Here is a 13177-nt window from a genome sequence, read left to right on the forward strand (position 1 = left end):
CTGTGCCAGTGCTGTGCAAGTGTTTGTCACAGCATTTGGTGTAATCCAGCTCAGCCAATCCTTTTGGGCTAGTAGCAGTGTCTGGTAGTCATCTGAGTAGCCCGCCTGTGAAGCTAGCTACACCGCCTGTGTATCTCAATTTTTACTGCATCTAACCCAGTATATTGTTTTGGGCTTAGTAGCAGTGTCTGCACGTCAGCGGAGTAGCCCGCCTGTGAAGCTACACCGCCTGTGTATCTAAATTTTTACTGCATCTAACCCAGTAAATCGTTTTGGGCTTAGTAGCAGTGTCTGCACGTCAGCGGAGTAGCCCGCCTGTGAAGCTAGCTACACCGCCTGTGTATCTAAATTTTTACTGCATCTAACCCAGTAAATCGTTTTGGGCCTAGTACCACAGTTTGGCCACTCAGCTCTGCTCGGTTTCCATCCATCATTTTTTGTGCTAACAACTCCAGAGTTGCCAATTAGTTAAGCACCAAAATGAGTGGAAAAAGGCCTGCTGCTGGTGGAAAGGGGAATAGGCGTGTTGGAAAGGGAAAAAAAGGTTGTGTCTGTGGGTTAGGTGGTAAAGCAACAGTAACATCTGCAGAAGAAAGACCATCTTCCAGCCAAAGTAAGATGTCTACTTCTTTTCGTGGACAATCTAATATGATCCCTTTCTTACGACCATCGCTACGAGCATCGCTACAAATTCCAGATGAGGCACAAAAACAGCAGGTGCTTGAACGGATATTAAGTGCTCGTTCAAGTGGGCTCTCCTCCACCTCAACCTCAACATCACAAATACTCCAGTCCTAGAGATGTCACCACAATCGCACTTGCTTCCTCACAGCTCCCAAGTCTCCAGCCGCCCGTCTGAGTCCCAGCTGCCCATCTGAGTATGGGGTAACACAGATGGTTGAGTCTGCAGAGCTGTTTACTCATACTATAGCCTGGGAATCAGAGGTCTGCTCCAGAGCTTCTGTAAATCCAGACGAGGAAATGATCTGCACTGATGCCCAGAATCTTTGTGAGTCGGATCCAGGCCCAGATGAAGAAGGTTCTGAGCATAATGTAGACCCTCGTTCCCAAACTGTAACGTCTGTTAGTGGAGACAATGAGGAAGATGATGATGAGACTGAGATACCTGATTGGAACGAAAACTTTACTTTTCGGTCAGGGCAGGAAGAGGTTGGCTCTGGAGGACGACGGGTGTGAACACACAGGGTGATGATGAGGTTGGAGACCCCACTTACTGTCAACTCACAGTCCGTCAGTCCATGAGGTCAGCAGAGGAGGTGGAGGAGGATGCTAGTGACGAGGTTAGGTTGCGCCTTCCTGGACAGACGGAGTACTGGAAGCACGTCAACAACTGCATCCTCAACCACAACTGTGCCTCTGAGCACAAGTTGTGGTGGCTCTTCAGGTCGCATGGGCTCTAAGCCTTGCATAGCCTGGGCATTTTTTGAGATCGCAAAGGATTACCCAACTCATGTTGTCTGTAAGATTTGTCACCAAAATCTCAGTAGAGGCCAAAAAATGGTTTGAGTACTTCATGCATGAACCGTCACATGGATATGAGGCATAAGTTGCAGTGGGAAGCTCACTGTGCTACAATGCGGCCTAGTGGGCCGGGCCAACCACCGTCTGCCCCATAAAGTGCATCCGCGGCCTCTTCATCCTCTGTGACTGTGGGGACAGCAGTCACACATGGTTTTGGACGCAGACCTTCCACCTCTTTACCCGCAACAGCCAGTGTGATTGGCAGGTCGTCAGTAGATTTGCAAATGGAAACACCTGCTGGTGTTGAGCGCTCTCTGACATCGAGACCACCACATTTTGATCAAGGCAACATAATATCTCCGCCTGCACCTTCTTCACAGACCAGCAGTTTGCCGGGGACACCCTACTCAACCTCGTCTAAGCACGGCAGCCAGCCCTCGGTCCCTCAGATGTGGACAATAAAAGACCATTTCCTCCTAGCCATGACAAAGCTAAGTGGTTGAATTTCACCATCTGCAAGCTGTTGGCTACAGAAATGCTGCCTTTCCACCTGGTGGACACAGAGGATTTTCGAGACCTTATGTCCGTCACAGTGCCCCAGTACCAGATGCCCAGTCGCCACTACTTCTCAAAGAAAGCTGTGCCTGCACTACACCAGCATGTCGCACACAACATCACCGCTTCATTGAGAAACTCTGTGTGTGACCACAGACACTTGGACGAGTAGACATGGACAGGGGTGTTACATGTCGGTGACTGGGCACTGGGTAACTATGGTGACATCAGGAGAAGGGGCTGCCGTTCAAGTCTTGCCGTCCCCACGAGTTGCGCGTCGATCCTCTGTATCTATAAGTTCCTCCACTGCTTCTGTCTCCTCAACCTCCTCTCGGTCCTCCATCTGCACCCAAAGCCTGTCTGGTAATGCCACCCGCGTTACTATGGTGTCCTCAGGGCTCAACGGCATCAGGCGGTGTTTACCTTGAAATGCCTGGGAAATGTGAGTCACACAGCTGAGGAGTTGTGGTCAGCTCTGGAGACCGAGTTCCATCAATGGTTGTCTCCACTAAACCTGCAGCCAGGGAAGGCCGTGTGCGACAATGCTGCAAACTTGGGTGCAGCCCTTCGCCGGGGCAATGTCACACACGTGCCTTGTATGGCTCACGTTTTGAACCTGGTTGTCCAGCAATTTTTATCCCACTATCCCGGACTAGATGGGCTTCTGCAGAGGGCACGGTCGCTGTGTGTTCACTTCCTCCGTTCGCATCCCACAGCTCAACAACTTACATCTTTTAAATATGCACCAATAAAGGACTTAATTTTATTCAAGGCATCTTTGTGGAGCTGGAATCAACCCTTTTTTCATTGTTAACTTACATCTCTACAGAAGTCGTTGGGCCTGCCAGTTCACCGGCTGAAATGCGATGTGCCCACACGGTGGAATTCAACTCTGCACATGTTGCAGCGACTGTGGCAGCACCGTCGAGCCCTGGTGCAATACGTTATGATGTATAGCCTGGGCCAACGAGATCCAGAGGTGGGGCAAATCACGCTGCAGGAGTGGTCTCAGATCAGGGACCTATGCACCCTTCTGCACAGTTTTGAAATAGCGAGGAAGATGTTTAGTGCTGACAATGCCATTATCAGCATGACTATTCCGGTCATTTACATGCTGGAGCACACCCTAAAAAACAGTATTCAGAGTCAGGTGGTGGGACAAGAGGAGGAGGAGGAACAGGAGGAGTCGTATGCGAAAGGGATAATATCTCCAAGGTCCAGACAGTCGGCAGCACCAAGGCGGCTGGCATTGGAGTGTGGGGGAGAGGGATTACCGAGGGTGTATGGTAGCAGCCAAACTGTTGAGGAAGGTGCAGGAGCCAAGGAAGAAGTGGAGAACGAACTGGCGCTGGGCATGGAAGACTCATCAGATGAGGGAGACCTTGATCAAATTTCTGTTGTGCGAGGTTGGGGGGAGAGGGCAGAGGAAGGTAGCATGATTCTCACCTCGCCGCCACCAAGACAACAAGGACTTGGTCCTCCTGGATGCGCAAGACACATGAGTGCCTTCTTGCTGCACTACCTGCAACAAGCCCCTCGGATTGTCAGAATCCGAAGTAATGCCGACTACTAGTTTGCCACACTCTTAGATCCCCGGTACAAAAGTAAATTTGGCTAAATAATTCCTGCCACAGAAAGGGATTCACGCATGCAGGAGTATCAGCAGAGACTGTTACAGAATCTTACATCTGTTTTTCCACAAAACACCAGTGTTGCACGTAGTGAATCTCTGAGTTCTAACTTGCCAACCGTGGGACTGTCGAGTCATCACTCAAACCGTAACAGTAACATCGTATCTGGTGGTAACAGCAATTTTTTCCAATCGTTTCAAGAATTTTTTAGACAATCCTTTGCGAGGCCACAGGAGACATGAAGTCTGACGCATAGCCAACGCCCAGAGAGGATGGTACAGGAGTATCTCCAAGTTAACATCGATGCCATGACTGTGGAACTGGTCCCTTGCTCATTTTGGGCTTCCAATCTGGAAAAATGGCCTGAGCTCGCCACTCACGCCTTGGAGATCTTGTCGTGCCCCGCAGCCAGCGTTCTCTCTGAATGTGTGTTTAGCGCTGCTGGTGGTGTGCTGACAGATAAGCGCACGCAGCTGTCCAGTGACAACGTGGACAGACTAACGTTCATCAAGATGAACAAATCCTGAATCCGCAAGGACTTTTCTACGCCTGTGTCATCCTGGGGAGACTAAAAGCTTGATGATTTTTGAAAATCACCTTACCAACCATTTTAAGAAACTCTGGCGAAATTGATGCCACTTAACTGGTGTCTGTGGCCCAATTTTTGGAAAAAATTGAGACTCTTTTTGGAGTCCCCTTGCTGTGTTTTACATGACGTTGGCATAGTCAATTCCAGGTGGGTGGGGTCGTTCCCCCCCCTTTTAACCTTTAGAAACTACATATACTATGGCTTGGGGTAACACAGATGGTTGAGTCTGCAGAGCTGTTTACTCATACTATGGCCTGGGATTCAGAGGTCTGCTCCAAAGCTTCAGTGTCTGCTAGTCAGCAGAGTAGCCCACCCATGAAGCAAGCTACACCGCCTGTTTATCTAATTAATAATTTTTAACTGCATCTAGCCCACGCAATACTTTGGGCCTAGTAGCAGTGTCTGCTACTCAGCAGAGTACCCCACCCATGAAGCAAGCTACACCGCCTTCTTCCTTTCTCAATCTAACCCCTCAGAGCTCTGGGGTGTCCGCTCTCCCTCCAGCTCTCTCCTTCTCACAGGTGGACTACCATGTGTATTCACACTGTGGCGTATCTTTTGGGCCCAGGCATAAGAAGTTGTCGAGGTAATGGATAATATGTGCACTCTTAGAAACGTCCATGACGACCCATTTGACTAAGCAACTAAACGGATGGAGCACCCCATGGGCAAACAGCGATCTATGTAGTATGCTCCTTTACAGAAGCAGCCCAATAAGCGGACACTATTCGGAGGCACAGGTAGTAACTGGAGCGCCCCCTCAATGTCTGTTTTAGGCATTAGGGTGCCCCTTCCCAACTTCTTGACCCGTCTGATTGCCTCGTCAAAGGAGGTACAGTATACAGTACTGTACTTGGTTCCGCGTCGATGTTGTCGTTTACTGACCTGCCCCTTGGATATGACAAATGGTGGATTAGTCTGAATGTATTGGGTTCCTTTTTTGGCACGACTCCCAACGGGGATACCACTACGTCTTCTAAGGAAAGTGTTCTGAATGGACCCGCCGCCATTCTACCTAAAGATATTTCTTTTAAAAAAAATTTTGTCATGATGTCTGAGTGTTGGTAGGCTGATTTTAGGTTTTTACTCCAGCCTTTCTTGATTTTAGAAGGGCATGACATGCCTATATCAGTGTCTCCTCCTCCTTTTACACCACCTCTTTTATTTTCGCATGACTATATGTACTTGTGACTCTTCCATGTGTTTGTTGTATCTTCTGAGCAGTTTGTCAGCTTTTGGACACCTTTTAAGGTGTTTTCTATGTGTTTGCCTACCATTGGTTTCAATGGGGTTCGAAGGTGTTCGTCGAAGACGCCCCAATTCAACAAACCGAACCTAACTCGAACACTAGGGGGGTGGCTCAACACTATTCATAATGCAGACTGCTGACTGGTCACTGATCCCTTACTGCCCCGCCACCTAGTTTGCATAATGAATACCATCACAAACTAAATTAAAAAAAAACCTTCTGCAGTCAGGTGCCGGCTGTGGCCCCAGCGCTGCAGCATAATCGAATGATTACTTAGCACTTAATCCCTTTTGCTTATTTAATGCAGCAAGAAAAAAAACGTCAATTTGAAAATGGCGCCTGCCACACCTGTGCAGTATCTGCTATCGGTGTATATAGCTGTGATCTGATAGCTGCTGTTGCGCAGGCGCCATCTTGCTGGAGAAGAAAAATATTTCCTCCTCCAAGACGGCGCCACCTGCGCAGTAGCAGCTATCGGCGGATCTCCGAGATGGATCAGTGACCTGTCAGCAGTCTGCATTATGAAAATCTAATCAGAGCACACATACACCAGACCCACCTTAGGGCACGAGCATATCATTAACACAAAACTGAAAATAAAGATTAAACAACAACCACAAGACAGATTTCATCAACCCAGGTATCATTGTAATCAGTATAATGTTGCCGACCTGACACTGCCAGTAGGTTACTGTGCACAATCCTGCTGACAGGTTCCCTTTAAATCTGGCGGGTTTGCCTTGGGTGTATCAGTTTGGAGTTTGCAAGCTGCAGAGCAGGAGGCTCTGTGCAAGTTAGGTCTGTGTGGAGCTAACAGAGCCAGGGACTTCAACAAGGCTGACGCACCCAAAAGACACAGCGGTGCCATTGTCCATGGCAACAGGTTTTGAGTTCTGGACTGTGTCTACAGAAACCCGGCTGTGATCCAGAGGACATCACTCCAGTGTGTGTTTATTGGACACCGGTCCCTGCCTGTCGCACTGCACCAACCCCGCTGCACTACAACAGATACTGACTGATGACGGGACCATACATGTACATATACAAATACTGGCTCATGACCGGATCATACATGTACATATACAGATCCCGGCTGATGACCGGATCATACATGTACATATACAGATCCCGGCTGATGACCGGATCATACATGTACATATACAGATCCCGGCTGGTGACCAGATCATACATGTACATATACAGATACTGACTGATGACCGGATCATACATGTACATATACAGATCCCGGCTGGTGACCGGATCATACATGTACATATACAGATCCCGGCTGGTGACCGGATCATACATGTACATATACAGATCCCGGCTGGTGACCGGAGCATACATGTACATATACAGATCCCGGCTGGTGACCGGAGCATACATGTACATATACAGATCCCGGCTGGTGACCGGAGCATACATGTACATATAGATACTGACTGATGACCGGATCATACATGTACATATACAGATACTGACCGATGACCAGATCATACATGTACATATACAGAACCTGGCCGGTGACCGGATCATACATGTACAGATCCCGGCTGATGACCGGATCATACATGTACATATACAGATCCCGGCTAGTGACCGGATCATACATGTGCATATACAGATACTGACTGATGACCGGATCATACATGTATATATACAGATACTGGTCGGTGACCGGATCATACATGTACATATACAGATACTGGCTGATGACCGGATCATACATGTACATATACAGATACAGGCTGATAACCGGATCATACATGTACATATACAGATCCCAGCTGATGACCGGATCATACATGTACATATACAGATACTGACCGATGACCGGATCATACATGTACATATACAGATCCCGGCTGATGACCGGATCATACATGTACATATACAGATCCCGGTTAGTGACCGGATCATACATGTACATATACAGATACTGACTGATGACCGGATCATACATGTATATATACAGATACTGGTCGGTGACCGGATCATACATGTACATATACAGATACAGGCTGGTGACCGGATCATACATGTACATATAGATACTGGCTGATGACTGGATCATACATGTACATATACAGATACAGGCTGATAACCGGATCATACATGTACATATACAGATCCCGGCTGGTGACTGGATCATACATGTACATATACAGATACAGGCTGATAACCGGATCATACATGTACATATACAAATCCCGGCTGGTGACCGGATCATACATGTACATATACAGATCCCGGCTGGTGACCGGATCAAACATGTACATATACAGATACTGACTGATGACCGGATCATACATGTACATATACAGATACAGGCTGGTGACCGGATCATACATGTACATATACAGATACCAGCTGATGACCAGATCACACGTACATATACAGATACTGACCGGATCATACATGTACATATACAGATACTGACCGGATCATACATGTACATATACAGATACCAGCTGATGACCAGATCACACATGTACTGTACATATACAGATCCCGGCTGATGACCGGATCATACATGTACAAATACAGATCCTGGCTGATGACCGGATCATACATGTACATATACAGACACAGGCTGGTAACCGGATCATACATGTACATATACAGATCCCGGCTGATGACCGGATCATACATGTACATATACAGATCCCAGCTGATGACCGGATCATACATGTACATATACAGATACAGGTTGGTGACCGGATCTTACATGTAGAAATACAGATACTGGCTGATGACCGGATCATACATGTACATATACAGGTACTGGCTGATGACCGGATCATACATGTACATATACAGGTACTGGCTGATGACCGGATCATACAAGTACATATACAGATCCCGGCTGATGACCGGATCATACATGTACATATACAGGTTGGTGACCGGATCTTACATGTAGCAATACAGATACTGGCTGGTGACCGGATCATACATGTACATATACAGGTACTGGCTGGTGACCGGATCATACATGTACATATACAGACCCTGGCTGATGATGGCTACCCACCCTTGGTGGAGTCACTGTTGGTCCCAGCTAACTACCCCCTGGGGAGTCTTAGCTGGCCCTGGCTACCCTCGGGGGCGACACGGCTGGCCCCGGCTACCCTCGGAGGAGTCACGGCTGGCCCCCGTCTATCCTCGGGGGCATCACGGCTGACTCCTGCTACCGACCCTCGAGGGGAGTCACGGCTGGCTCTGACTACCCACCCTCGGGGGAGTTACGGCTGGCCCCGGCTGCCTTCCCTCGGTGGAGTCACGGCTGGCCCCGACTACCCACCCTTGGGGGGAGTCACGGCTGGCTCTGACTACCCACCCTCGGGGGGAGTCACGGCTGGCCCCGGCTGCCTACCCTCGGTAGAGTCACGGCTGGCCCCGGCTACCCTCGGGTGTTAGGATTGCTTTTGCCTTTGCTCTGGAGCCCCCTGCTCCTTTACATCTCTAGAAAGTGCATAAGTGGCCAAGCAATGATCTGTATAACGACAAGTCATCCAATGCAGAAGGGGTCTTACAAGCCGCGAGATAATAACACAATGTGGAGCCTTCGGGGTCATTTACCGGCTCTCCAAATTTGGGTCAGGGGAGCGGACGCCCTATGAGCAGCCAGGAAATTCTCCACATTTCTGCAGGGCTTTATTAGAGATCCTTACTGAAGTGGAGAGGTCGAGGCTGAAGACGGGAACAGGCTGCGACCAACCGGAGTCAAGATCCTAGAACTTTCATCAGAAATAAGCGGAGATTCCAAGACGTAAGTGTGCCTATGGCCGAACACAGCGGGCAGAGAGGTTTATGGGCGAGTCAGACATCACAGGATCCAGCATCTCATCCTTCTTTCCTCAACTGTAAAGCCGGGAGACTCATCCACGGTGGACCTTGTCCTCATATGGCTGCCGTCATGTGGTGGAGAGATCATGGCGCTGGTTGCATGGCCTAGCGCTGGAATCCATTTCAGGACACATCGGCCATTACATGACGGAGAAATCCTCGATAATCTGACAACGATCGGGTGGCTTCAGAGAATAGCTAGCTCTGCTTGCTGCCGTCCGTCCACGTCCTAATATCCTCATAAGACAATCGCTTTAATGGTCCTGACAGGGGGCAAAATTATTAAAGGTGCATTCCACATCATGTGAATAAAGCTTAGCAATTACATTACTAAGCTGAAGAACCACTAGGTTTTGGTCTCTCACCTTTTCCATCATTTCTGTTTGCAGTCAGTGAATGGAAACTGTAGATCTGATCAGATCCCGCTCACACAGGTGCCCGGCGTGTGAAGACTGATGTTCTGGCACAACGTGACAGCGAGAAGATGTAGACAGGTTTGGGGTCACTGACCAGCGCAGGATATCGGACTGGTGAGCGTGAAGCCGAGGTGACCAATGATCGGCTTTCTTATATGTCAGGAACGCAAACCCCTCGCCCCAGGTTTTACCATTGCGCCGTGAATGATGGATTGTCCAAACGTCAGATCAGTGTTTTTTAGTTGTATTTTTGTTTTTTTAGCACCCGTACAATAAAACTGTACCATTTACAATAAAAAGAAAAATCTCAGTTCAAAACAAGTTAAAGTGGCGCGTGTTTGACGGCGCGACACGCGGCCGGCGCCCCACCGCACAGGAGGGGCTTTCGTGACTTTAGTTTTCCTTTTCCTTTCCAGGAAGCGAACACTCACACACTTTTTTTATATATTTTTTTCTTCTTTTTTTACTTTCACTCCAAATTTCATTTTTTCTTTTAAAATTAGCATTTACTATAAAAAGTACGAAGCGTTGGATGAAGCGGGAAGAGGAGCCCTGAGGACAATCACACACATTTCCTCCTCCCCGGTCTCTAGCCATGCGGTCTATGGTTTCGCCACGGACTGAAGCATCTAGTGGTGCTGGCATGGACTGATGAGCGCGACCACGACCAGCGGTCGTCACCGTCAGTGTGAGTCCCAGATCGTCCCAACAGCCTCCCCATGTGACATGTTATCAGTAGGCGCGCACAATGCTTGGAGCCAGTGGGCCACGTTCCTGCAGGACATGTGGCTCGAGTCTGCTCAGCCCTGCTCCCATGATCCTCAATATCACCATCACCAGTTTTACAGTATATACTTCATAAAGGGACTGATTGGAAAGAAAAGTTGAAGGATTCTCCTTGGCTGTATGATTGTCTACCCTTCAGGTCATCCATTGTGTCGTTGGATGAACCAGTGCATTACTCACAGATGTCTGAACGTAGCCAAACATGGCAGATGGAGGTGATCTAGGAGTTCCCGGCGCCATCCTCCAACCCTGTGCGTATAATCTCATCCCCACGGTAGAAGCATAGAATAGATGAGCCATGGCAGGTAGACGGGAAATAAGGGCACAGCCAGCCGTGGCAATCACCGGTGCGGGCGCTGCAGGAGCCGGCTTTTCTTGCTCTCAGTTATTGCCTGTGACGTATCTGAAGGGTCTTGCACGTGACTTCTCCTCATCTGTCAGCTGTCGACACTCTGAAATTCCACAGCGGAGCCCAGGAGCTTAGCCAGTTCTGGCCCGTATTTCACCAGCTCTACCATTTCTCCACAGTCCTGTGGCCAGTAGTCAGTGCCCTCGGTGGGCGTCAAGATCTGGCTGGTGAACACCTGTCGCGTGAACTCTTTCTTTTGCATGCTGACAATTTCAAAGTTGGGATATCGCGCCTGGAAAATCCGGGAGGATAACTTCAGCCTCTTCAGCACATCGGACACCAGGAACCAGTTACTAGGTCTGTGAAGAGAAAAGAAGCGAAGACGATCAGGAGCGAAGAGGAGAGAAAAGGAGCGAAGACGATCAGGAGCGAAGAGAAGAGAAAAGGAGTGAAGACAATGAGGAGCGAAGAGAAGCGAAAAGGAGCGAAGACAATCAGAAGCGAAGACAATCAGGAGCGAAGAGAAGAGAAAAGGAGCAGAGCTGATCAGGAGCAAAGAGAAAAGGACCGAAGAGAAGAGAAAAGGATCGAAGACGATCAGGAGCAAAGACGATCAGGAGCGAAGAGACAAGAAAAGGAGCGAAGGCAATAAGGAGCGAAGAGAAGAGAAGAGGAGCAGAGACGATCAGGAGCGAAGAGAAAAGGAGCAAAGACGATCAGGAGCGAAGAGAAGCGAAAAGGAGCAAAGACGATCAGGAGCGAAGAGAAGAGAAAAGGAGCAAAGACGATCAGGAGCGAAGAGAAAAGGAGCAAAGACGATCAGCAGCGAAGAGAAGCGAAAAGGAGCAAAGACGATCAGGAGCGAAGAGAAGAGAAAAGGAGCAAAGACAATCAGGAGCGAAGAGAAAAGGAGCAAAGACGATCAGGAGTGAAGAGAAAAGGAGCAAAGACGATCAGCAGCGAAGAGAAGTGAAAAGGAGCAAAGACGATCAGGAACGAAGAGAAGAGAAAAGGAGCGAAGACGATCAGGAGCAAAGAGAAGAGAAAAGGAGCGAAGACAATCAGGAGCGAAGAGAAAAGGAGCAAAGACGATCAGGAGCGAAGAGAAAAGGATCAAAGACAATCAGCAACGAAGAGAAGCGAAAAGAAGCAAAGACGATCAGGAGCGAAGAGAAGAGAAAAGGAGCGAAGACGATCAGGAGGGAAGAAAAAAGGAGCAAAGACGATCAGGAGCAAAGAGAAGAGCGCAGGGCCACCCCGCTCTCTTCCTGGTTTACATGGATATTTACAGAATTCTTGTGTGCGGCAAATGCCCTGCTGCTGACAATCGTTTAACGACTTCTGTGCCAGGCTACATAGCTCCTTCAAGGCCAGACACAGTGACACTTGTATATGCATGAGCTAAAGATACTACTGGTAAGATTATACATCATGATCAGATGCAATGGCCTGATCACCGATATCATTACCACTGTTCTCGGCAGCACATCCAGGTTATACGGGGTGGGGCAATGTGCTGCTGAGAAAGAGGATGATTAAAAAAGCTTGAAAATTAATGCACCAGAAGAAGAAGTGTTTCGCTTCTTCATCAGGTGATTACGATCTTGTTTACAAGGCACGATTATCAGAAAGTGAGTGTTACCAGATTATCGGCCCGTATAACTAAGCCTTACTCAAAAATAGAACTAAAGACCCCATAAACAGAATGATGGCAGCTGATCCAGCTGATAACGATGGGTGCGGCCAACTAGGTATGGTGTATAGGGGCCCCGCACAGATGATTGTCGGGGGAGTTAAGGATCTACAGTGTCCAATTTTGGACTATCGATCCTCTTGTTATCCCAGTTGTAAGATGGCATCCTAAGGAAGGAAAGGCAGAAACATCTAAAGCAAAACTGGGAAACGTTCGGCACACATCCTGCCCTCTGGTTGTTCCAGTGCAGCCCACAGGCAGAAACAGCCAAAGACCTGAAGACAGTGGCCCACGGGCCTCACCATCCCCTCCACAGCCTGCGTAATGATATCACCACTATCTGCAACTCAAGATGCAATCAGCGGTGAATACATTGGAGGAGGATGGAGCCGCCGGCTCCTTCTTCCACCAATCAGCATGTGCAACTGAAACAGCAGATGCGATGACGTCACTACATCGTGCCTGCTGTGCGGAGAGTCAGTGCATCGGAGACCGGAGCAGTGCGGCAGGGGTAACGGGAGTAAGATCAGTGTATGTTTTGTTTATTTTTCATGTGGGGGCCTCACACTGTACACAAG

General features: G+C 48.7%; 1 protein-coding gene across 2 annotated transcripts in view; it reads right to left on the reverse strand.

Annotated features, from left to right (window-relative positions):
* Positions 1-10767: 10767 nt before the first annotated feature.
* The window catches only part of BCORL1 (BCL6 corepressor like 1), a 118005-nt gene continuing 115595 nt past the window's right edge, over positions 10768-13177 (reverse strand). For both annotated transcript variants that reach the window (XM_077286529.1, XM_077286531.1), the window contains exon 14: positions 10768-11265. In XM_077286529.1, the coding sequence (XP_077142644.1) occupies positions 10995-11265 (271 nt within the window). In that variant the 3' untranslated portion in view covers positions 10768-10994. The remainder of the gene's footprint in view (positions 11266-13177) is intronic.

The sequence above is a fragment of the Ranitomeya variabilis genome, chromosome 2 (assembly GCF_051348905.1).
Source record: "Ranitomeya variabilis isolate aRanVar5 chromosome 2, aRanVar5.hap1, whole genome shotgun sequence".
Taxonomy (NCBI): Eukaryota; Metazoa; Chordata; class Amphibia; order Anura; family Dendrobatidae; genus Ranitomeya; species Ranitomeya variabilis.